This window comes from Dendropsophus ebraccatus, chromosome 15 (genome assembly GCF_027789765.1).
Source record: "Dendropsophus ebraccatus isolate aDenEbr1 chromosome 15, aDenEbr1.pat, whole genome shotgun sequence".
NCBI lineage: Eukaryota > Metazoa > Chordata > Amphibia > Anura > Hylidae > Dendropsophus > Dendropsophus ebraccatus.
In genome coordinates, this window is record NC_091468.1 from 12,219,545 (window position 1) to 12,245,903 (window position 26,359).

General features: G+C 40.3%; 1 protein-coding gene across 1 annotated transcript in view; it reads right to left on the reverse strand.

The window, feature by feature from the left end:
- Nucleotides 1–26,359, reverse strand: part of PROX1 (prospero homeobox 1) — an 80,380-nt gene that overhangs the window by 30,041 nt on the left and 23,980 nt on the right. The window contains exons 3-4 of the mRNA XM_069954738.1: nt 21,993–22,111; nt 519–713 (exon numbers count right to left, since the gene is read on the reverse strand). Coding sequence (XP_069810839.1) covers nt 519–713; nt 21,993–22,111 — 314 coding nt within the window. The remainder of the gene's footprint in view (nt 1–518; nt 714–21,992; nt 22,112–26,359) is intronic.

Genomic DNA, 26,359 nt, shown 5'->3' on the forward strand with positions numbered 1-26,359 from the left:
CTCCTTATACCACATTATATAAAGATCACAAGAATTAAAGGGGTATTCCAGGAAAATCAACTTTTTGAAAAGTAGGAGATTGCAGGGGGTGGACCGAAAAGTAAGAGATTGCAGGGGGTGGACCGAAAAGTAAGAGATTGCAGGGGGTGGACCTCTGTACCCTCCGCTCATCTCCATATCTGGCCTCTGGCTTCTGTATTATAAACAGGGCCGCGGCTACAGCTTGTGACCCGCTACAGCGCTATTCATTCCTAGCAAAAGAGCCAAGTACGGCGGGAGAACGCTGCACTCGTCTCTTTCCGTCAAGAATGAATGAAGCCGCAGGTCATGTGCCATACTCGCGGCTCTATTCATTACACAGAACCTGGGGGCTGATACGGATATCAGAGGTCGGATCCACAATCTCCTACTTTTCCCCTGTCCTGTGGATTGTGGAAAAGTAAATTTTTCCCAGAATACCTCTTTAAAAGAAACAAGAATGATGCACAAATGCAGACTGTTAAGAGCAATTGGCTTACCTCAAAATCATTGGCTTTGTTGTAGTGCATGTTTAGGGCCCGGTATAGCTCACAGTCCCGGGTGATGGACAGTTCTTCTGTGCTGGTTACACCATCATTAATGGCTTGCCTGGCATACTTCTCCATTTGGATGTAATAGAACTCCCGGAAGTTGCTGAACCACTTGATGAGTTGAGAGGTAATGCATCTATTAAACTGTAAGATGGACAAGAAAAGGACTGATAAATAGGAGCAAATTAAACATCCTGTATATAGAGTTAACAAATCTACAAAAAACACGAAAAAAGTTTATCGCTAACCTAAAATTGTTCACCCTATTACAAAGAACAATAGTTGTTAGTTATGATCGTTACTACAATCGTTTACTCATTCTGATCCCAAAAAATGAAGGAACGATGTGGAATTACACTGAACGATTAGTGAACGGATGTGGAATTATAGCGAACGATTAACAATGATTTTGGTGTCAGGACCAAATGAACAATTTCTTGTTAGTCGTTTGATCCTTGCCTGCATTTACACAAAACAAATATCGTTACATTTAGAACAATATAACAATAATTCACACGATAATTGTGTTGTGTAATAGGGCCTAAGAGTTGCCAAACCTCAATGTTAGAAATCGGTTGCTGATCCATTTAGTGTTGGAGAAGTTGTTCTGCTTTCCAGGTATTCTGATTCCCCATAGAAGATTGGAATGAGATTCTAGACTGAGTCATACCAGATACCTGGGTAATAACACTGGGAAAAATAAGACTCTAACAAGACTAAATATAGCGATGGCCAATTCGTTAGATCAGGGCTTGGGAAATCTTAGTGTAGATTCGCGTAACTTTAACAACTGTAAATGTAATAGCTTGTATATGCAAAATGTACATGAATATGCAAAAAAAGAGCCCACGGAGCCTCATTTAAAAGTCTCGAAACACAGGACTAGCCAGATATCCCTCCGGGAAGGACCCAGCCAAGGAGTGGCTCCTGTAAGGAAACCACCAAAACCACCATATTAAGTGGCCCTTTAAGTCAATGTAATGACAAGGGAAAAACCAAGGCCAGATAGCAATCCACATACAGCTGTTTCGGGTGTTGCCCCTCATCAGTGTGGAGCAGGATTCTGGCTAGGTGGGAGCAATGCCTAGTAGAGCCATAAGAGAAACAGATTGCTGATCTCAGAGAGACCAGCCAAATGATAACACTGCCGGCTGCCGGTTAAAGCGCTTTGGGTCCTTCCCGAAGGGATATATGGCTAGTCCTGTGTTTTGAGACTTTTAAATGAGGCTCCACAGGCTCTTCTTTTTGATATTCCTGTTTCCCAGGGAGAAATGCACCTAGGATTTCACTGCATTGAGCGCTTTAACCGACAGTCGGCAGTGTTATCGTTTGGTTGGTCTCCCTGAGATCAGCGATCTGTTTCACAAAGTATATGAGATAACATCTTACGTCTTATTACTTATTACTATAGAGACTTTAATTTTACGACTTCAGTAAATAATCCATGATCAGTTTTCTGACTGATCCAAATGGAAACCAATGGGAAACTACTGACTTCAATTGAGTCTATTGGTATGCAGGTAATTTCTCTAGTTCTTTTAGCTGCTATAAAATACTGGATGGGATCTTCTAATGCAATAGTGAGCAAATCCAGACTTATCTAATAATTCTGTACACTAGTCTACAGCAGGTATGGGGAACCTTTGGCCCTCTAGCTGTTGCAAAACTAGAATTCCCATCATGCAAGGACAGCCATGATGGGAACCGTAGTTTTGCAACAGCTGGAGGGTCAAAGGTTCCCCATCACTGATCCACAGTATGAGCTGTGCAATCCAGGAATATCATGCAGTCTTATTCCAGATATTCACTGATTCATGAAGCGGCCAAGTAAAAGGCAGGAGACATGGGACCCTTGCACCCATCTGTAATTTATAGTATGTATACTATCCACAATTGCAGACAGTATGGCTCTCATTGTATGCACCCCTGTGCATTTAACCGGAGCCTTCTCTTAAGGTCCTATTACACGGAGCGATTTTTAACGATTACCAACTATCGATAAACTATCGCAAACAAGATTGTTTATCGTTAACCTTAAAGTGTTCATCATATTACACAGAACGATAACCGTTAGTTACGATCATTATTGCGATCGGTACTATGATCGTTCATTCCTTCTGATCCTAGCAAAACAATGAACAATGTGCAATTACACTGAACAATTAGTGAAAACATGCGGAACTACAGCGAACGAATGTGGAATTACAGCGAACGATTAACAATGATTTTGGGTTCAGATCTAAATCAACGATCAACGACACAAGAACGATTTTTCGATCGTTGACTGCAATTACACAGAACGATTATCGTTTAAATTCGAACGATATAACGATTTTTTGCACGATAATTGTCCTGTGTAATAGGGCCCTTAGACTACTACCGTGAGCAAGGCCCACAACTGCAAGCAGCCTATGGATGAACGATCCAGGGACCCTCCGTGTATTATGGGTTGATGGTTTTGCCGAGCATAAAACCACTAAAGATGTGTGCAGGAAGCCATGTTGTGACGGGAACCTGCTGCCGTTAAGGTGGCCATTGCCAATATGCAACAGGAAAGACCTCCATCTTGTATAAGTTATTTTACATAAGTAAGGTGGCTCAATAAAAGGCTAACGTCTAGCAAAAAAAAAAAAAACTTCTGGCTTCAGTCAGCTCCGGCTTAAGCGAACTCAAGACTAATAGAAAACAATGCTCTGCTCTAACATTTATACATGGGTATCCGTGACAAAGGCAAGCACATGTGGCATTGTTCAAGCTATTAATATAGCTTAGATCCCTCTGAAGTCAAGTAAAACTATAATAAGAGTGTCACGCAGCCCCCCCGTTACTGGAGATAATACAAAGGTACAGCTGAGGCTTTGGAGAGCGTCGAAGGAGAAGCAAGGTTGGCTGCTCAGTCTTCTGCTCTAAAAAGGCAGTCATGTTTATCCTCTTCAGGTCTCTCGAGATACACTTTATATAGAAGGTAATCTCTAATGCACAATGAAAACATTTGGTAACACGAGCCCCGGTTACATCTGTGTGTTGGGATGGCACTGCTGGCACACAGCATAATCTCAATTGAACTTTAGTGGAATCTGTGCTAAGATGTCATTTGTTGCCCTGCTTTCTCATTATGCTATTCCCATCAACTTTGCCTTTTATTACATCAGGAATTCCGGGCGGTTAAAAAGTTTTTTTTTTCTTTTTTTTCACTCTCTATATTACTTGGGGTCATTTTCGCAGCTCGTCTGTACTGCAGAATGTCACTCAATATAGTAGGGGAAAAAGAAGATTTTTGTAGTTTAGACTGTATCCAGCAATGGAGTGTTTGCCACAGCTTAGGTCAATAGAGTGTTAAAGGGGTTGTCCTATCCTCACAACCTTATACTCACTTGGGGCTTACAAATCCAGTCCATCAATATACAGCGTCATTAGTTAATTGCATGCAATACTACATTTCTCCTGTAGTGGCCGCTCCTGTTTAGAGGTGGATCTTACATTATAAGGGTTGTCCATTAAGATACAACCCTCATTAAAGTGCAGGGACAAATTCATGTCTAAAGTAGATTTTCTCATCCTAGAAGATGACTCCATTGGTAATATATATATATATATATATATATATATATATATATATATTTTTACAACTGCAAATTTAGAAAAATAATGTACCGAGTGGCCATTGACAGCATGAATGGCTATGTAAGAGGTGGCCATAGTAACATAAATCATTTACTATGCAAATGATCATTAATAATAATTATACTTGACATCTTACATATTACACATACATTCTGTCACATCCAACATGACATCCATGAACTTGTACACATCACGACCCCCCCAACCACATCACATACAGCGCTGTCCTCATGAATGGATAGGTCACTGCCTCCCATAAGCTGCTTTAGGCCACAATCTTACAGCTATTCATTAGTGACCTCCCACTCATTTATTGGCCAAACTGACCATCAAAGTTCCATCTTATAAAGTGATGACATACTGCTAGGATGTGCCATAACCTTATGACTGGTAGGGGCCAGAGCTCTGGGATCCCAACCCATCTTAAGAACAACCCTTTAAATATTTTTTCCTACTGAGGTCCTAGCTGCCATCTGTGCAGGGAACTGCAGTGCTGCCCCATTCAAGTGAATGGAGGTGCCTGCAGTTCCTCCCTATAAAAACTTTATTGCAATATAGGTCCTCCGCCCCATTCATAAAGTGATGGCGTATCATAGTGATAAACCATTGCTTTAAAAGATATGAATATCCCTTTAAAAGAAGAAGAAATTACAAAAAGTTCTAAGATCGATTAGACAATAATAAAGTAAGTGCATGTGTGGGTATGTTTATTATATAGCGTGCACAACAACAAACGTGACCTCTCCCGTTTACTCTTCTGTGACTTGGCATCTGACACGCCTTCATAGCTTTATTTTAACCTTAAATACAGATGGTCTTAGAATCGCAAAGATTTCCTGTTATGGCAATACATCTCCAACAATCAGATTATATTGTCTGGAGTAGATATTGTTCTGAAGGGTGTGTTCCCAGGACTGGGATTTAGATGCTGTTTTTAAAGCCAAAGTTGGGGACAGATCGTATATAGAGGACACATACAGAAGTAGAGCTGGCCATCGTGAGCGTGGTGTGCATGGTGTCCTATAGGAATCGCAACCACCAGGTGGCATTGTGCATCTGAAGCATATTTGAAGACCAGGATGAGCGACAATGCACATAGTACTGTATGCATCAATGCTCACTACATTTGTCAGACTGAAAGAATGTAATGTGCATGGAGATGTAAAGATTGTAGCTTAAGAGACAACAAAAGTGAAGGAATAAATCCATGTATGTACAATCCTACATATCCAATTAGGATCACAATTTAACCCTTAAACGTGCCCTTGGGTACTGTACATTTAATTATGAGAGTACAGTTTCAAAACTAGTTGTTTAACCCCTTAGATGTTATGGTTAATAGCAACTGTGGCACCTAAGAAGCTTGAAAGAGGGAAGAGTCTCCCTTTATGAGGTTCCCATGGGTTTGCATTGCAGTCAGGGACCTGACAAAAAACCCAGGTCTGTCATAGATAAAAACCTATTCGTCCCACAACCAAGATATACTGATAGACAACAGTGTTTTGGAATACAACAGTTCTGTGATTGATAGCAGCCCCGATGGGATTAAAAGAAAATAATAATAAAAAGTATACTTACGTTGAATAAAGTTTAATGAACAAAAAAGTCCCCCATTCAAAAACATAATCTAGTTTTATTATTATTATTATTATTATTATTATTATAAAGTATTTTTTGGTTTAAAAATAATTCCACATAGATATATCAATGAAGACCTTTACAGCTGTACATATGATCCATGGATAAAGGTGAGGGGGCTGTCTGGGGCTTTCCTCACTTTCCTCAACTTTCTTCCAAAGCTATGATGGAAATGGGCAGTGTCACTGGGTACGTGCTAAGCTTCGGCTGCTATGTTGGCATAGAAGTGGAGGACCGGGGAACGGGGAAGAGCAGGACATTAGAGTCCTGGACAATTTTTTTTAGCAAGTTATGCATGTGGTATGGTGGTAGGCTGTAAGCACTCGCGGGCAGGGTCCTCCTTTCCTTCTAAGTGTCTGTCTGTCACTTACTATCTGTTCTTTATTTTACAATATGATTTGTATGTTCATAATAAAAAAGACCTTCCTCAAAAACTAAAAAAAAAAAATCAAAAAATCTAAAATTAGTTTTTTGCTGCTTTTTAGAATAAATTAATTTTTCCTATTCGATTCTTCAAATTTATTTTAATACTGTTTCTTATACTGTTTATGAAATTCATGGAGTTTATATGGATTTAAAACCTGGACAGGACAGTGAAATTCTCTGAACTTTCCGCTCAAATTTTGTGCCAGGGTGCTTATATACCAATTTTTCCCCTGCAATTGTGGTGAGATATTGTTTAGGAGCGGGGTGACTTGAAGTTTAGCTTGAATTTCCCTTTAAACAACAGATGAGCCCCTCGCTTGCCAAGCCAAAGCCAATAAACCCATAGCTTTAAATCATGCAAGCTGATATGTAAACCCCCCTGCCTTTTGTCATGGCAAGCATTCACTTTCCCCTAAGCTCCAGGAAGACGTGTACATTAATCAAAAATCAACAAAGAACACTTATCCAACACCGCCATGAGGACATCCAGGCCTCCATCAAGATGACAGCTAAAGTGTGCATTGGGGCTGTAATTACTGCACAGAAAGTTGTTTCTATGTTAACAGAGATAATGAAGTGAATGAAAATTCGTGGCAGGGAATCTGAGGAAACAGAAGCAGGGAGACTGGTGTTTGTCCCAAAAGGCCATCTTGCATCATAATTGCCGTGCAGTTGCAAGGGTCCTTACAGATAATTGACCAGAAAATGATTAAGTCATCATCAAATCGCTTCTGCTTGCGAGAGTTCAAACATGTACTTAACCTATCCAAGAATTATATTTTCGCTGTGTGTGTCTGTTCTGTCTCTATTCAGCCTTGCGGGGAACCTGATTAAAAAGACAACTGAAGGACCCCAGTTATCTGATCTTCTGGTAGCCGATCTCAATAGAACTTAAACCCATTACGATTTGCTGAACTTGGAGTTCTTTTCCATTTTATCTGCCGCAGTAAAATACACTGGCCAAATTTCCAGACACTGAGATAAGGGACGACAGGGCCCCCGTGACGGCTTACTGTTCCTTTTTTAATTCTTTTAAAAGAAGAAACAAAACATTACAAAACGATAGCGGTCTGTGCACTGGGGAATGAAAATTGCTTTGACATGGAGATTAGGCTCCCGTATTGTTATAAGGCATTGTCTCACATGGACCGGAGTACTGTAGAGAATAAAAAAAAAAAAAAAAAGAAAAAGAAAAAGTTTTTTTTTTTCTCCTCTTTTTTCTAGAATGGCCATGAATGACCTAATGAGGGCGAGAAAAAGTGAGCAAGCACGCCATCATTTAGCAACGGGGCATGTGGGGGAGATTTAGAGCTCTTTTTTTTGTGTGTGGATTCGGGGAATGTCCGGGTAAAGAATGAACAAAAACAACGAGAATACAAAAAAAAAAAAACATGGAGGCTGGAGAAGCTACAAATGGAACAGCTGAGAGAGGAACGCCGGCCTCCGGGGTGAGGGTTCATTTTCTCTCTATTCACATAGTTACAAGCAGTTTAAGATTGTGATGACCTGAAAAGCCCCATGATACAGACATAACTTCCAGGGCACGGGGACGTTATCCGACAGGTGGGAAGTGGGGACAGGAATGTGTAAATGAGGAGCCAGGAGGCCCGGCCGGGTACAGGGAAAACACACGGATGCTAGAGAGTTATCAATCTTCACATAGAGAAGAAGGTTCATTGATGTTATGCGAAAAATGAGGTTCCTCAATACCGAACAGGAACGTCACATTTTATATGGATGAAATTATTATATTAAAAAATTAAAGGAACATTCCAAATCAAAACTGCTCCGCTTACTTGTACAGGAGGCGGAGCATGACACTGGGTGATCGGTGTTCTCTGTGTAACGCTCCTGCCCCTCAGGCCCTGCAATAGGCATATAACAGAGGAGAAGTTTTGCTTGTTGATTGGAAAAGATCAGAAGCAACATGAGAAAATATTACTTTAATGAAAGAGTAGTAGATGCTTCGAGTAAACTTCCAGCAGATGTGGTTGGTATAGCTACAGTAACAGAATGTAAACCTTCCTGGGATAAACATATATCTATCCTAAGATAATAGAAAAGGAGACTAGATCAATGGAGGTACACTTCAAGGGGAGAGTTTGGAGGCACCAATACACATTACATAGTGATTAGTTCTGATAGTGGATATAGCTGACTGTCTGCAGTATCCACATGCAAATATGTAGTACAATGAATGAGGATTCCAAACAGTAGTTATAGCCAGTAGAGTATAGTCATGTAGCGTAACTCACTGGACTCCTCATTTACTGTACTATCCATTTGCATGTGGATCCGGCCATGATTAAGGACAATAAACTGTATGAAACGTGTCATTAGCAGACATGTTTTCTGCGTAACTTTATAAAGAATTATGAAGCATTGAGAAGTGCTTGTTCCCGTATGCAATCCTCATGCTAAGGGTACAAACCCTGTGAAAGTACAGGACCATTCACCTATTGAAGTTTTAATAACGTGGCTGACCACAATTTTTGGACTTCTGTTATAAACAATTGAGACGAGGCCGATCAATACCAATAGTCAGCTCTCCTCCCGGGCATAAGTGACTGTTACCAGCACGGACGGCATACAGCTCCCTTGTGTTTATGGCTTCCTATCAGGTTATAAATAATACAACGGCGACATTATTGCGGGTGAATGTACATTATCTAGTACTGTAGAGCAGTTAATAAAAGTAGAGCAAACACATGAGCGTTGGTGGATACATGGCTGCCTGTTACTACAAGAGAAGCGAGCGTGGTGCCTGCTCTCTCCATCACTCTCCAGGTTGTGCACCCACCATTACGGCCACAAGATGATTAATAATTCTGAATAGTAAAGGCTAAAACAATGGGACTTCTGCCGGAAGCTTCTGACTGTACTTTCCGCCCAAATATAACCAAGGGAACATTATGCTTTTCATTTTGCTAATTGTTTATTATTCTCCCTTTTGTCTTCAACAGAAAGACGGGAAAGAAGGATCGATTGTTCTGAAAAGACAAGCGAAGACATCTGTAGGACGTTAATGCGCCAGGGTTAAAATGAATCGCAATTAAAAAGAGCCTGTGTCTCTGCTCGCAAGAATCTCTGGGGCTGATTCCCGTTTCCCACGGGACGGGGCACCTCCCATGTAAGAAAAACTTCCTAATTATTACAAACAAATCTACAAGAGGATACAGTATATGGGGAAAAAAGATGGTGGCTCCCTGGAGTACAACGTAACTTAGTGAGTATCAATATAGGTCAAAGGGGTTGTTCACCAAACTCGTGCCAGATATTTGTAATTTACTTCTATTAAAAAAATTTCAAGTCTTTCAGTACTTATCAGGCGCTGTATGTCCTGTAGGAAGTGCTGTATTTTTTCCAGTCTGGACAATGGGAAAAGTTTTCTATGGGGATTTGCTGCTGCTCTGGACAGTTCCTGACATAGACAGAGGTGGCAGCAGGGAGCACTGTGTCAGACTTAAAAGAATACATCACTTCCTGTAGGACATACAGCAGCTGATAAGTTCTGGAAGACTGGAGATTTTTTAATAGAAGTAAATTACAAATCTCTGGCACTTGATTTGAAAGATTTTTTTGGGGGTGAACTGCAACTTTAAGGATAGTGGTTTCCAACCTGTGGTTATTACACTACAACTCCCAGTCTTTGGTTGTCAGGTCATTCCGGGAATTGTGGTTTTGCATCAGTTCAACAACCACAAGTTGGAGACATTTTTGTAGATTAGGGCTATGTTCAAACACAGTTTTTTAAGGTAAAATAATAAAGGCGGTTATCTGATAAGGATGGCCGTAAATAGTGATCATGATCATTTTTAAAGGCCGTTATTTTATTAAAAAAAGGCTTTAAAAAAGGTGTGAACATAACCACATACATACACCTGACTCTTTACAGGTGTTCTCTACTTAGGACAATCCCTTGTAGTCAGAAGGGTCCCCTGATCCCAGCTATCTGGCTGCGGGGACTCCCAGTCATCAGCCCTATGAGCAAAGTTTTTAATTTCCCTGCAGCGCCACCACAGGGGGAAATCGATGGGGTGTTCATGTAATGTAAGGACGTGCTGATGGAAGTGCCCTCTAGATGGGAAGAAGCTCTTTGTACTCACATTAGACCACTTGTATCTATGTTTCAGGCTTGTTCCACACTAAAACAACACAAGCACATTTCTATGTCTGTATTACAGCAAATGCATCATACAGATCTATAGGGCTGATAGTTTGGGTCGGGACTTAAAGGGGTACTCCAGAGAAAAAAATGGATACAGTAATTGAAAGTGCCCATACAGGGGCGTAACTAGAAATGGCTGGGCCCCATAGCAAACTTTTGATTGGCCCCCCCCCCCCCCCCCCCGACTGACCACTAAACGGTCAAGTGAAGTCATAACTACATAACTGCTAGCTCTGGTCAGGAGTGCTTGCAGTTAAAGGGACATTTGCAAAACCCAGGAGACCAGCAGGGCTACCCGGTGCTGCAAATGATGACGGCTCAGGGGGCCCAGTGCATTGCAGGAGCAGGCCATGGGGCCCCCTGATGCGGCGGGCCCCATAGCAGCCGCTATGGCTGCTATAGTGGTAGTTACGCCCCTGTGCCCATACCATACAAGTTTACAATCTACAATGTATAAAGCAGGTTTTACTCAAGCGTAAAACAGTACATGCACAGTTTTGCGTACGGCTCAACCTTTAAGGGGTACTTAAATCAACTGTTGTGAGAAAGTTTTGTAAATAACGTCTAGAGTAAAACGTCCGGTACTTATCAGCTGCTGTATGTCCTGCAGGAAGTGGTGTATTCTTCCCAGTCTGACACAGTGCTCTCTGCTGCCACCTCTGTCCATGTCAGGAACTGTCCAGAGCAGCAGCAAATCCCCATAAAAAAACCCTCTCCTGCTCTGGACGGTTCCTGACATGGACAGAGGTGGCAGCAGAGAGCACTGTGTCTGACTGGAAAGAATTAACCACTTCCTGCAGAACATACAGCAGCTGATAAGTAAGCTTTGAGTTCGTTTTTTTAATAATCTAAGTAATTTACAAATCTATATAACTTTCATATATATTTGATTTGAAAACAATTTTAGTTAATCGGAGTACCCCTTTAAGCTTGAGCTGAATGCAGAAATGTGCATGTACTGAATTACGCTTGAGTGAAACCTATTGTATGGTCAGATGCAGCTTATACTGTGAAATATATGCTGGATTGCTTTCTATGTAATCTGTAGTTATACATGCATTAGCCATGAATGTTACAAAGTGTTACATAAGACAATGGCTCTATGTATATATATATATATATAACTGTATATATAACTGATTAGGATAGTGACTCCCCATTACTCTGCAGTCTGGATCCTCATCGCTATTAAATATTATCATATCATATACAGCGTTAGTCATCTAATGTATATGGATATTCCGCTACGGTACACTGTGATGTGTTTGCGCTTTATTACTATTATGGCTACTGTAGCTAGAGTTTGATGACAACCATCATGCACTGCATAGAATGAGCTGTGGCCGTCAGAGTTAACCAGTTCAGGGCTGGAATCTCCTTCACCAAGAGAGTAAGACCCTTCTGGTGAGCCCCCGGTAGCCTACAGATAACCTGCTGACTGGGCCGGTGCTTCTGCACAGTTCACAGCCGGTATAATTGAGGAGCGCAGGGAAAGTTTACGAGAATGGGCAAGAAGCTGAGCGATGCAGGATAAAGGGATTCTTTATGCTTGACCCCTCCGTGCCTTTCTATCAGGATCTAATGAGGTCGGAGTAAGCTATTCCCGCTGGGGCACTACTGAAGGACTTGTCAAAATATGTACAAACAATCGCTCTATGCACCGCACAACCTATAAAAGATAGCAATTGATGTGAAATGTAACCATATTACGAGCCTGAGTGTTAACAGCGGTAAGCGCCATCAAATAAACCCTGAAACGTAGCTCAGATCCTGCACCTTGACTGACTGCGCTCTCCGGCTGTTCTGATACTACACCTCTTATACTATATAATAAATGGAGAGAATGTGGTTGATCATGTACTCCCATAGTCTCACTATTCTACATGATAAAGCAGATTCTCTTAATTTATGATACATATTGCAGACACTGTAAAGCATATCAGAACAGGATAAGGTCTGGAGGGTCACTGGGTTTTGAATAAAGCCTATGGCAATATTATACAACTATATAGTACAGGCCATAATAGGGCATGGATGGGCATATATAGCACCATTTCATACTATGGAAATACTATGATCTTGGGATCATAGATAGATGTTGCAAAACTACAACTCCCATCATGCCTGGACAGCTAAAGCTTTGGCTGTCCAGGCATGATGGGAGTTGTAGTTTAGCAATAGATGGAGGGCCAAGGTTCCTTACCCCTGCTCTATACGGAACCATAGAATCTCTGTGTCCCACTCTATAGGCTTTCTGAACTCACATTTGACCTAACTCTGATAGTTTGTTATTAGAGATAAGTGAACTTTGAACCCTGAACCCGATTGTGCAGCATTTGATTACTGGTGGCTGAAGGAGTTGGGTGCAGACCTAAGGCTGCTGGGAAAACATGGATATAACCCTAGGCCTATGGCTGTATCCAAGTTTACCAAAATTCTCCAGCTTCTTCAGCCATCGGTAATCAAATGCTGCACACTCCAGGTTTGCTCAGCTCTATGAAGCTATTAGATCTCGGTTGTGCCAATATGGGAGCAAGAATATCCCCAATATTACGACTGTGTGGAATTATCCTAAAGCGATATGCACACTGCTGAACGTGGTCAGTATGTGTAAGTCAAAACCAGGAGTGGGTCCAAAACAAAGAGTATGTGCAAATATTATCAGGACACTTTATGCTCTCTATTTCGCCAAAATAAAGTTTTGTAAAGCGGCCTAAAGCTTTCTGTATCATTAAGTAATAACGTTGTCTGTCATGGTGTAACGTGGTGAACAAGGTGTGGCACCGAAAGGAGAATTTATTATGTCCAAAACCAGTAAGGGAAAGCAAAATTGTGCAAAACTTTTTGTAGAAGCTCCGTTTTATGCTAAATTTTCCTGCACTCTGACCCCTTCAAAAAAAATTTAACTCCATTAAGAGAGTAGGTGACAAAGCTGTGTCTATGATGAAAGCAGAATTAAAGTGTCACTGTCATTTAATTTTTTTTTTCTTTCAGAAATCAACAGTACAGGCGATTTTAAGAAACTTTGTAATTGGGTTTAATAGCCAAAAATGCATTTTTATCATGAAAAAGCAGTTCTCCCCCTGTCTTCATTGTTCTCTATGGAGAGGGGAGGGGTTGAGGGAGATGAGGCACCAAAACAGGACAACAAAGAGTTAATTTACAGCTGCATCACCGGGCTATCTCCTCTGAAGTCAGCACTGACCTCTCTGACCTCGGAATAGCAGCTGTCACACAGGTCCTGCTGTGTAATGCTTCGTTCTCTGCTGGCGACTAATCTCCCTCCTCCCCCCTCCCCTCTGCATAGGTTATACAGGGTTCGACTGATGTAAAAGAGCCAAGATTTCCTGATAATAAGCAGTAAATGAGAGAGGGGGGGGGGCGGAGGAAAGTCTTTTTGAATGAAGATAATGGCAGATTTGCCTAATAAACCCAATTACAAAGTTTCTTAAAATCGACTGTACTATTGATTTCTGCAAAAAAAAAAAAAAAAAATCTTCACATTGTTGTCATTGCTCAAATTGGTCCCTGTCCTCATAATCCAAGTTCAGAACACCCATTTGTATGTTTAGGGGTGTGAGAGGAAACCCAGTAAGGAGAACATGCAAACTCCATACTGACGTTGCCCTTGGTGGGATTTGATCTCAGGGCCTCAGCAATGCAGGGCAACAACACTAACCACTGGGCTACCATGCTAATTTTTGGTGAATATATATCAATGTGAGAACAGGTAAACAGGTAAAATGCCTTTTTTTTTGCAAATCTATTAGTAAATAATAATGAGCGTGTTAATTATTTTGACGGCCATTATCAATTATGAACATTATTCTATACAATGTGTGCCCTGCTGGCCAATTTCCCATTGACTTCAATAGAGTGTATTATTACTTTGTATTTTGGTATTATTTTACTGTGTGAACATAGTGTTAGAATAAGAGAAAATGATATATACAATTGTGTTTTATGATATATATTGACACACACACACACACACACATATATATATATTACAGATACTGCATATAAACGGCAACTCATTTCTCCACCTGCCCCGTCACCGCTCCACCATTACATGAATAATAATCACTCACAGCAATTGGCCTTTTTTTTTCTACTGTTCTCGACAGCGGTGAAAAGGCAACATTTGTCTTCCTTTCTAAATCTTTTCTAAACCGTCCTGACCCTTGAGGTGATAACACCTGCAGAGCCTAGAGCCAAGATCAGATGAGGGAGAGAGCCATGCCTCCGAAAGACCTGCACAATTAATGAAACACTGGGGTGAAATCCATTCTGTTATCTGGGCTCTGACACTGCCGCTCACAAAGGCTTCTCTTTCAGAAGGGAAACAGCACAAGGCAGAAAACCACTTTGGCACGACAACCCGCTCCAAATGGTCTCACTGGTGACGCTGCGCGAGTCAGTCCGGGAGATGTCTGGGGCAAATTCGTTTTAAGTGTCTTATGTTCCAGGTGGAACCACTTGAAAAGAGAAAACTGTAATTTGGTCTCTGAAGCTTGGCAATGTGATGTCGCTCTACCATCTTTCCCTTGGATTAGACATTTCAGTATGATCAGGATGATTTAGAGCGATCAAAAGCTACAGTCTAGATATAGCCAAACTGCTCCATACATTCCCTGTGTCTGTACACCGTGACACTATATTCTACAAATTAACTATTATATTGCAGATATGGGTGAGGGGCCACTAAAGGAGTTGTCCTCGAAGTCAGGTACTGTAGCTTATCCTGAATGCTGCAATAGTAGACACAGTCCAAGAAATTGCATGGTTTCAAGAAAAAAAATTGAAACAAAAAAGCAACCGTTTTACAACCCTTAGGCTATGTTCACACTACATAAGTTCCGTATCAATCACGGCCGTTGTTGACGATTTGCAACAATGGCCATGATTAATACGAAACTTGCATAGTGCTGCCATCTGTGGAATCACTGCCGGAGTGTATACACATAGGGGGACATTTATGAAATCCGGCGTTATTTGTGCCGGGCTTACAGATGTCCCCGCAGCTCCGGAGCTCAGGGGGTTTATGTAGAGGAGCACTGCCTCTACATAAATCCCAAGCGCACGGAGCCCGTCCGTGCAGAAATTTTGAAACCTACGCCAGCTCAGAGCTGGCGTAGGTTTCAGTATCATCTTTCAGCCGGAAAAATTATAAATGCAGCACACGCAGAGTGCTGCCGCACCCCCCGTAACACCCCCTCTCCGCCCCACTGGCGAAGGTGGCGCAGATGGGGCAGATGCGAAGAAAATATTCGCAAAAATACCCTTTGCGAATATTCTTACGCCAATTTGCCCCATCTGCGCCTAAAAAAGGCATTTTCGCCTTTTCATGCATGTCCCCCATAGTATACACTCTTGGCCAGGATCGCTAGCGGTGCCGCAAAAAACTGATCAAATAGCGGCCACAGACAACCTGTCGGTTCACACAATGAAGCGTGCGGCTCCGAACGTACGCTCCATTGTGTGCAGCGGGGAATTCGGATGCACGCATCCTAATTCAGCAGCAGTGAAGATCATCCGGCCGGTACTGCAGTACCAGCCAGGATGATCTTCTATGGCACGGGCCATTCTGTGACCTGGCCGGGTTTCGGAACGGCTGGTGTCTTACACAGTGGGAACATCACCTTACAGTGAATGTACTATCAAGTTTTTTGATCTCAGTGGCGCGGTCATTTTTTTGAAACACCGCCTGGTTCCTGCACTTGGCGCTGGTCTTTTGCCGTTCACCGGCTCCCGGAGATTCTAATGGAGCCGCATCACAGAGGGGAGGGGATAAGTTCACATTGGAGGGTGGCGGACCCGCCCTTAGTGCACAGAGCCGAAATGGTGCACGACAAAAGACCGCACCAAGAACGGAAACTGGGCCACCACCGATCTTCCAATGTTAAAAAAAAAGGGATGTGCCTGATGGTAGATTTGCTTTAACAACCCATCTTCCCAGATGTGTTCTCTGTGTATGCATAATGTGGTAAAAAGGTTCTTATTTTTATGCTGCTAGTTTGGATAGGCTGGCTTTACTCAGGGGTGAGGTTTTGGTGTGATTTTCTTTATGGGAGGGGCTTAAGATACTAAACTTTTTGAGCAGAATTTACTAAGATTGTTGATATAAGTAAAAGGTCCGATCTAGACAAAGGCTTTGTAATAACTCCTTCACATCAGTAGCCAACACCTTAGCTGCACTCTGAAATCTACTGCAGCTCCGAGCTATAACTTACATCAGTTTTCAGGCAAAAATCATGGCTGGGCCTTTATAATAAGCACTGCCTTTTTAAAACTGTGCAAGAAATTGTGCCTATGCAGCCAGGTACTTTACCAAAAGTAAATATAGTATCACTGTTCCTCCACTGTTATAGTTGAATTTAACTCTTAAAGTTAATAATTAAGCTCAGCCAAATATAGAAAATACACAGGTGTGATGTTGTAAGGAATGGGAAACCTGCGTCCCTCCAGTTGTTGCAAAACCACAATTTCCATCATGCCTGGACAGCTAAAGATCAGGCATGATGGGAACTGTAGTTCTGCAAAAGCTGGAGGGCCGCAGGTTTGACACCACAACCCGAAACATCTCATGTCATACACATACACACACCAAATAAATCTCAACGCCTCCATACAGTCTACTCCTTTACTTCTTTGTTTTTTATGTAGTCATCATTATTGGGGGCTTCTCCTTCTCCTCACAAGACCCTCTAATGATTGAGGGCACGTGCACAGTAAAGCCCAGCGCTAATATAAAATTAGTGGCCGCAGCTGACGAGAAGGACAGGTGGCCGAGTCCCCATCAAATCTGCTAAGCTGTATACAAACTTAATAAAGCTTTTAGCGTAGACATCTGCTTTAAGTTAAAAGTGCCTTATATAATTTTATCATGGCATCGGCCAATGCGTTCTATGGACTGATGAGTATCCACACAGGAAACAACTCTCTGACTTTACAGTCTGTAACTCATAAAATGAGGGGAAAATTAATGCATTTATAGAAGTTATTATTGTTTTACATAATTTAGCTTTATTGAAGAATTAGCCAAAGAGTTCATGTAACATTACGTATTCTAAATAGAAATATTGTTATATCAAACCTTATACATCATAATGCATTCTAAAGCTATGTTCAGACTAGGTAAGAGACCGGCCGTTCCGTGACCCAGCAGGTCTCTGAGAAGATCATCCCGGCCCGTACTGCAGTACCAGCTGGATGATCTGTGCAGCCGCAGGGTTCTGATGCGGGAGCAGCCGTACGCGCCTCCATCAGAACCCCCCATAGCACACTATGGAGCAAGCGTCCGGAGCCAGACGCTCCATAGTGTGCACTGACATAGTTTTCTGCGTCCGCTATTCAATGAATAGTGGCTGCAGAAAACTGACATGTCAGTTGTTTGCGGGGCCGCGAGGGATCCCAGCCGGAGCGTATACTACGTGTATATGCTCCGGACGGGATCCTATAGACGGCAAGGTAACGTATATTTTCGTAATAGTCACGGTTGTAAAATATACGTTGTGAGAACATAGCCTAACCCTGCTTATGTACTATGCACCTGCTATACTAGCGCTCTCTCTCTATATATTCTATTCATTCTCTCTTCTATCCTATTGCTCTTTCTATAGATTATCTATGTTGCTCTATCTATCTATCTATCTATCTATCTATTTAAAGGGGCACAACTACTTTTCACGCTTAAAGTGTACCTGTCGTTATAAAAACTATTGACATGTCATAGAGAAATGTAAAAGGTTCTGATCGGTCCGTGTTTAGACCCGTACTGATTGGGAGATACAGGGGGGAGAAGATGCACTGCAGTGTATCCATTCTCTGCTCTGAATTAAAAAAAAAAAAAAAAGTCGGACTTATAATAAGCTCCTATGGAGCCCGACTCCAGCTGCGTTCCTCACCCTGCTCTATCTCCCAATCAGTACAGGTCTGAGCACTCAGACCCAGACCGATCCAATCTTTTCTGATGCTAAACATTGGTAATTGTGAGGAAACAAGAAACCAACAGTAAAAAAACAAACAAAAACAACTAGCAAAAAAACAGCAATTAGATGATGGGAAGATGTTAGAAAATGAGGGACACTGAGTTCAGATGTTACTTTCAGCTTTACCTCCTCCCAACCTGACACTGGCCTCTTCATGGTCCCAATACTACACTGTAAAATAAGATGTTGTGGGGTCGGGGATCTGTAATTCTACATTGGACTACAGTAAAGTTTACACTTGTCTCATTTAAACCAAACACAACTCATCTTCATTGCGTCACTTGGATAATGACACCGTGTGAATGCCCAGAGATGATTCAACGGAAGCTCCGCGTTTCCTCAAAGTTATTTTATCCCCATTCAAGTCGATGCGAAGAAGCAATTACTGGCGTTAAGATTTGCTAATAAGTAAATAGGCGGGTCCAATATTCTGTAGATGGAGGCAGCTGGGAGTCATCGCCTCATTTGAATAATGTGCCCTGAATCTGTCACTTTGTTCATCTTCTGTGTAGACGACGTCAACAACAAATTAAGTTGTAAATAAGAGACAATCAACACTTTTGTTTTTTTTTCGGCAGCGAGTGCAGAGGGAATGTCAATGTAGTGTTTTCTTTAGAAAAGGAGAGTGACACCCAGCAGTTTGCTTATGTAAGCAGAAGTATGGGAAAGCAGCGCAGACGAGACAATTAGACGAACGTTCACGCTGTAATCTGTTGCGGGCGTCCTCGGATTTTATCACATGATTACCACTTAGAATGGCAACAATGTCTTTTTTGATACGTGGAAGATGGAACCGCACTGGAACTGTAAGCATATGTTGTGACAATGTATAAGACGCATGGGAAAGAGGCAACTCGCTGGGAGCATAAATGACTCCTTTTTAGCTAATGACTCCTTGTGAACAGGACTACGTCTGTTCTAAGAGACGTTAAAGGGTTTTCTGGGCCGAATCAGAAATAATATAACAGGTGGTAAAAAGTCAATAATAAAAAAAATTAACATATAAATAAAAGTAAAATATTCTGCTATTCATAGAATATATGAAATACATGGAAAGATCAATTAAAAGTTTTCCATAGTTTGCTATATTTGTCATTTTGTTACATAAAAAAAAATGGGGCCTATGTTTTAATGGAGAGGTCTTAGTAATGTTCTATTATTCTAGTAAATCCAGTAACACAGGGTATGTATAATATTAATTCCAGCTCAGTTTGTACCCCAACGCTGATATATGTTATGTGCCTCATAATACATGTTTTACACATAAATTGCATCTTACTAGGCAGATTAAAAATAAATAAATCTAGAAAAGGGGTGTGGCTTATCTAGAAGAGGGTGTGGTTTAAACCCACCTTGAACCAACATTTAAAGGTAACAAAAAGGTGGTGGAAGAGTTAAGTGTCCAACGTGTCTATCTACAATTGTGATCTTTTTCTTGCTGTCGTAGCTTAAGGAAATACATAGTGCCATAGTTTGTAAGACTAGAAGGAGACATATCTTCATCCAGTTTAGCCCATTAATCTATAGGGGGGAGTTATCAAGCCAAAAAAGTTGTATTTTTTGGCATAGAGGGGCAATTTGCAAATAAAATTATTTGTACATGTTTGCTGTGTGAATACATTTCTGCAATGGGCCCCTCTACGCCTGTTGTGCAAGAGGGAAGGGGGCAGAACAGGGGCGCAGACTCTGGGTCCGCTTAATTTATCATTTTTCAAGCTGAAAAATGATGAAACCTATGGCAGCTGGCGTAATTGGCCTAAATACTATGCGTGAACATAGCCTAAAAAGAAAAACTTGACAGAGCATTCACTGCTCTTAGGGCCCTATTACACGGGGTGATTATCGTGTGAAAAATTATTATATCGTTCACATTGTTCGTTCTTTTGCTAGGATCAGAAGGAGTAAATGATCATAATTACGATAGTAACTTACGACTATTGTTCTGTGTGTTACGATGAACGATTTCAGGTCATTGCTAGAAGCTCTTGTTTGCGATTGTTTATTGTTAATCATCTAAAACTTGATTTGTTTAATAGGACCCTTACAGTGACTAATCCTTTACAATGCTGGGCTAATTTTTTTTTTTCTCTCCTAGACATGGTTCAACCCACATACTGCGCAGGAGGCTTCAGGGAACTTCTGGATGTACAAGTGAACTTATGCCCTCTACATTGTGACTTTCCCCATCATGGTTCCAATATTTCATGGGTTGGCATAAGTGATAATTATTAAAAGGTAATATTTTAGGCTGTGCACAGATAAATTTACGTCAATCTCTCATGTGACATCTTTCGGTGCTCATTGCACCTCAAGTTTTCTGATATCCTGCCAAATTAAGCTATTGTTGGGTACTGGTAGGAAATTTTAAGTTAAGTTATTAGTTTTAACTCTTTTGCTCTTTATATTCAAACTATTCAGCTGACTTGTCTGGTACAAAAGGAGGGACTAAACATTTCCCAGACAGCAGGGATGCCATGACGCTGACCCCCTTGAAAGGGTTAAATGTATATAGCAGAAACATGGCAGCATGGGTCCTCAAATCGTCACCCCTATGCTCACTACTGAACTTGCTCAATACTAATGATGAATAGAATTCTAATATGTTATGAACTATCACAGATTCCAAGCCATCCCTTTTGCAATATGAAATTCAACAATTCAGTTCTACAAAAGGAATGAGCCAATTGGATTGGATAGCTAGGCTCTACCTTCTATGTCTTTCATCCAAAGCAAACAGCTCCCCTCTTGCCTCGGGGCTTTATATGGTATTGCAGATAAACTGAACGCAACTGAATGAGGCTGAGCCGCAATAGTGATCCCAACCTATGGACAGACAAGAACCTTTCATCTAATGGGGGCTTGTCCGTCCATTGGTTGGGGAGGACAAGAACCTTTCATCTAATGGAGGCTTTTAATGGTCAGCCAGGAGGTCAATGTGCCGAGACAATTGTTGCCGACTCAACTTTTGGGTTGTTCTCCGCTGAGCATTTCAGATATATATTATTGCTTGACTACGGATAACGTGACTACAGATGGGGCCTAAAAGGCTCCTACTCTATTGTGTAAGGTACAATGTATCATCCATATCATAGCCATGTAATTTACAACGTCCACAAATCAAGAATGTGATGAACTTACCGACATGGTGCGATATCAGATCAGATAGTAGAATCATACATAATATGATAAATGAACCCCCTCGGGATAGCACAGGATTAATACCGAGATGCAAGGACTCTTATAAATCTGGGTCAAAATGTTAACCAATTGTGGATTTGGGCTGTAAGCTTGGAAAAGCCTTCAGTGATTGCAAATGGGTTTAGTATAAAATCATATTGGCACAAACCAGAATTCAGTGTTAAAACAGTATTAAAAGATAATAACTTCTTGCCCTATATTCTGGAGGCAGTAACCAAATCTCTCCAATTACAATATATTTTATTATTTTATAACTTATATAAAGGCCACCACCCCCCGTACATCTGCCCTTGAACGTGTTCCCCAGCGGAGAGAGACACGCTGCTCAGCACAGAACTAATGGAACAGAAGAGGAGATAAAAAAAAGCAGGGACTTACCTTCACATCTGAGAAGTAGGTTTTCAGCATGTTGGAGCTTGGATAACGTGTGTAAAAAAACATGAGTTTGGCTTTTTTCAAGTGATTTGGAGACAGGCCTTCCTGCATGTAGAATTGTGCTAGTCAAGGAAAACGCTCAATGAAAAAGCACATAAAAGCATAAAACACAATAAAAACAGACACCATTATACAGCAAGGTACTGTGTTCTCTGCCTAACTGCCACAGGCTATTATTATATCAGGCAGCTTCTCTGTATCAGAGCTGAAAGCTATTAGTTTATCACGTATCACACCACATTTCCTTAAAGGAATAGTCTAACCCATATTGTATTCTTGTGACAACTTATACATACATATATCAGAAGATAACATTGGTATGGATCTGCAAAGATCTATCTGTCTAGTATCGTCAATCTATCTTCTATCTATAATCTACTATTATCTATCTATCTATCTATCTATTATCTATCTCCTATCTATCTATCTATCTATCTATCTATCTATCTATCTATCTATCTATTATCTATCTCCTATCTATCTATCTATCTATCTATCTATCTATTATCTATCTCCTATCTATCTATCTATCTATCTATCTATCTCATCTCAATCTCCATCCATATGTATAGTATATGACCACCTGCTTAATAGTCGAAAAACCCTACAATCTATATAATTGCCACATAAAAGCAACCAAAACAGTTCCCGGAGGACGGAGGGCTAACCATAACACTTTAGGCCTACTAATTTTCCTCTAGCACTTCTTGGCATTATTGTAAGCGCTGTAAGCCTGTCTGCTTAGGACACATCTGTGCCGCAGGCTGGGCCTGCCATTTCCTCTGCAAATTAATGGCTTTATAATTTATCAGAAATTAAGATGCATGTGGAGAAAATCAATGTGGCCCCCCCAAGGTCAATTTAGTCTTCTTCCCCACCGTGCTCCCTGGTTTCTTTTAAGGACTTAAAACAAGATGCACTGAAATGGCCCTTAATGGTTAACTTTGTGCTTAAGATGAAGATGCTAGAGGATGTTACACAATATTATGGGATCTCTCTGTATCCATATATCCTGTAACATCAACTTCTGACACAATATAAAAAGTAATAAAGAACAACAGTGACCAGCAGAGCAGATGCAGAGCCGGCTGTCTTCTGTGCTACAGCTCATACTGCTATGGCTTATGCTACGTTTACATGAAGCGATAATTTGCCCAATCCGTCGTTTAACAATTTTGAAGCAAAGATTTGGTTTTTATAACGATCAGCGTTTAAACTAATAAATAGTCAGAAAAATCGTTATTGCGATCAATTAAGCCCATCTCACACATAGGGTGAATCTTTGAAAGACTGTTTACATGAAGTGATCTGCGAATTTTTAGCGAACGACCAATGACAATTTGAGAACATATTGAAAGATCACAATGAACGATTTCTCGCTCAACGCTTGATCGTTCACTGTGTTTACACGAGCCGATCATCACTCATATGCGATCGTTAGAACGAAGATTTAAACGATAATCGTTCTTTGTAAACGCACCATTAGCTGGGGTTTTCAGGTGAACACAATGTATTTACAATATCTATTCTTAATAAGGCTATTATGTTCTTCCCACTATGGGACTGGACTCTCATTTAGCAGCAAAATAATGATCATGATTTTTAATTTGTTCCTGTAGTGGGAGCCTATGGCTATGTTCACACACACACACTATTTCCATCAGTTTTTTTCCAACCAAAACCAGGAGTGGGTTGAAAGCATGGAAGCTGTGCAAATCTTTCCAGTATAATTTTACTCCTGATTTTGGTTGAAAAAAGACTGACGGGAATACTGTGTGTGAACATAGCCTATCGTTAAAACTCACAATCAGGTTGCATTGCAGTTTAGAATACTGCAATAAAATCCATCCATTACTTAGTATGGGAAACTGACGCGCTGCACTTACAAACTGATCATTTATATGAGCAAAAAATAGTGAAAGAACATTATCAGTACATAAAAAACAGCTCTGTTCACACCTGCCTGATATATACTCTACTTCCAACTATACACTGCCTTTGACTCCCTGTGCTAAAGGTAAATGTATACTGCATGGTACGTGTTTTCATACTTAAAGCTCTCTTAAAGAACATCTCAGTCTGCTATACAATTCTTTAAAGTGGAAGAAGGTAAATTGATGTATACCAGCCCAGGACTTAAGGACATTATTTTGGCCTCTGTCAAGTGAAGAAAACCCTATAGATATACATGGCAAATGTGGGGCTCAAATACTATTTGAACAAAGTTTATCAAATTAGTGTAAAAAGTCAAAAGCAGCTCTGCTATGTTGATGTTCAGGTCTACCTACTTCATCTACTATCTATCAATCTATCTATCTATCTATCTCCTATCTATCTATCTATCTATCTATCTATCTATCTATCTATCTATCTCCTATCTATCTATCTATCTATCTATCTATCTATCTATCTATCTATCTATCTTCTATCTATATGCTATCTATCTATCTCTCATCTATCTCCTATCTATCTATCTATCTATCTATCTATTATCTATCTATCTATCTATTATCTATCTATCTATCTCCTATCTATCTATTATCTATCTATCTATCTATCTATCTATCTCCTATCTATCATCTATCTATCTATCTATCTATCTCCTATCTATCTATCTATCTCCTATCTATCTATCTATCTATCTATCTATCTATCTATCTATCTATCTCTCATCTATCTCCTATCTATCTATCTATCTATCTATCTATCTATCTATCTATCTATCTATCTATCTCTCATCTATCTCCTACCTATCTATCTATCTATCTATCTATCTATCTCCTATCTATCTATCTATCTATCTATCTATCTATCTATCTCCTATCTATCTATCTATCTATCTATCTATCTATCTATCTATCTATCTCTCATCTATCTCCTATCTATCTATCTATCTATCTATCTATCTCCTATCTATCTATCTATCTATCTATCTATCTATCCATCCATCTATCTTCTATCTATCTCTACATCTTTTTATATATATATATATATATATATATATATATATATATATATATATATATATATAGTATATACTGTATCTAGTTTATATTTGTCAACCTATCTCTGTATATGAGAGCTATTTGCCTGTCTACAGTATATATATATCTATACGCACAGCTCCTAAAATAAACTTTTTGCTGCTTCGCCTCCGAGGTTTAATCATTACAAAGGAAGGTAATTTCGCTGACATACTTCTTGTGCCAAGAGAAGAATTGAGAGAACCTTCAGTTACCTCCATTAGACTGATAGAGAAGTCTAAAAGTGCATTATACTCTCCAGTGCCATCTGTCAAAATGCATAAATGAAATAACTGCAGCAAGCTGTCACCTACTGCTCGGAGATAAGACTTTCAGGAAAGTCAAAACTTCTGGATGAATTACATCTTGGTGTTTGCATGTTTCAATGCACTGAGAAATGAGATGAGAAAACTATTGTGTTAACATCTGAAACGCCAGAGAACGTTATATCAAAATCTTAAGTCGTTCTGTATTGTTTCCTTGTGCTTTATGAACCCTGGTGTTATTACAGAGACTGGGGGAGAGGTAATTGTGTACAATGTGGTCTATAGTGTGTAATGTGCCTCCTGGAGACAATGCCCTAATTCATTGTATTCAAGTAAACATGAGAACTAACAATATCTGTCTGTTCTTCTATTATTTCTACATATCTACTAATCTCCAATCTATCACCTATAACTTCCCCAAAATATCCATTTTTAGAACATGTTCATATATATCTAGTGATCCTGAGCCAGTTTACATAGGAACACAATGCAACAACTTGGATCTATTACACTCAGTGTCCTACAGGCTGAGCTACTTCCAGCACTGGATCTATGGATGATCTGACATAGGTTTCAATCCAAGGCTACCCTGGCAACTATGGCCATGTCTATCTATCTATCTATCTATCTATCTATCTATCTATCTATCTATCTATCTATCTATCTATCTATCTATCTATCTATCTATCTATCTATCTATCTTCTATCTCCTATCTATCTATCTATTATCTATCTATCTATCTATCTATCTATCTATCTTCTATCTCCTATCTATCTATCTATCTATCTATCTATCTATCTATCTATCTATCTATCGATCTATCCACAGCAACACTCAAAAGATTAAAAGTATGTGACCATATACAGACACCGCATTTTGCTTCTTGATAAAGAACTGAGAAAGAAGTAAGAACTGGTCCACATAATCAGTAGATCCTATACTGTAGTTTTAAAGGGGTTAAACAGGCTTAGAAAATAATGTCCACTCTCCTACATAAACAGCACCCCTCCTGTCCTCCGG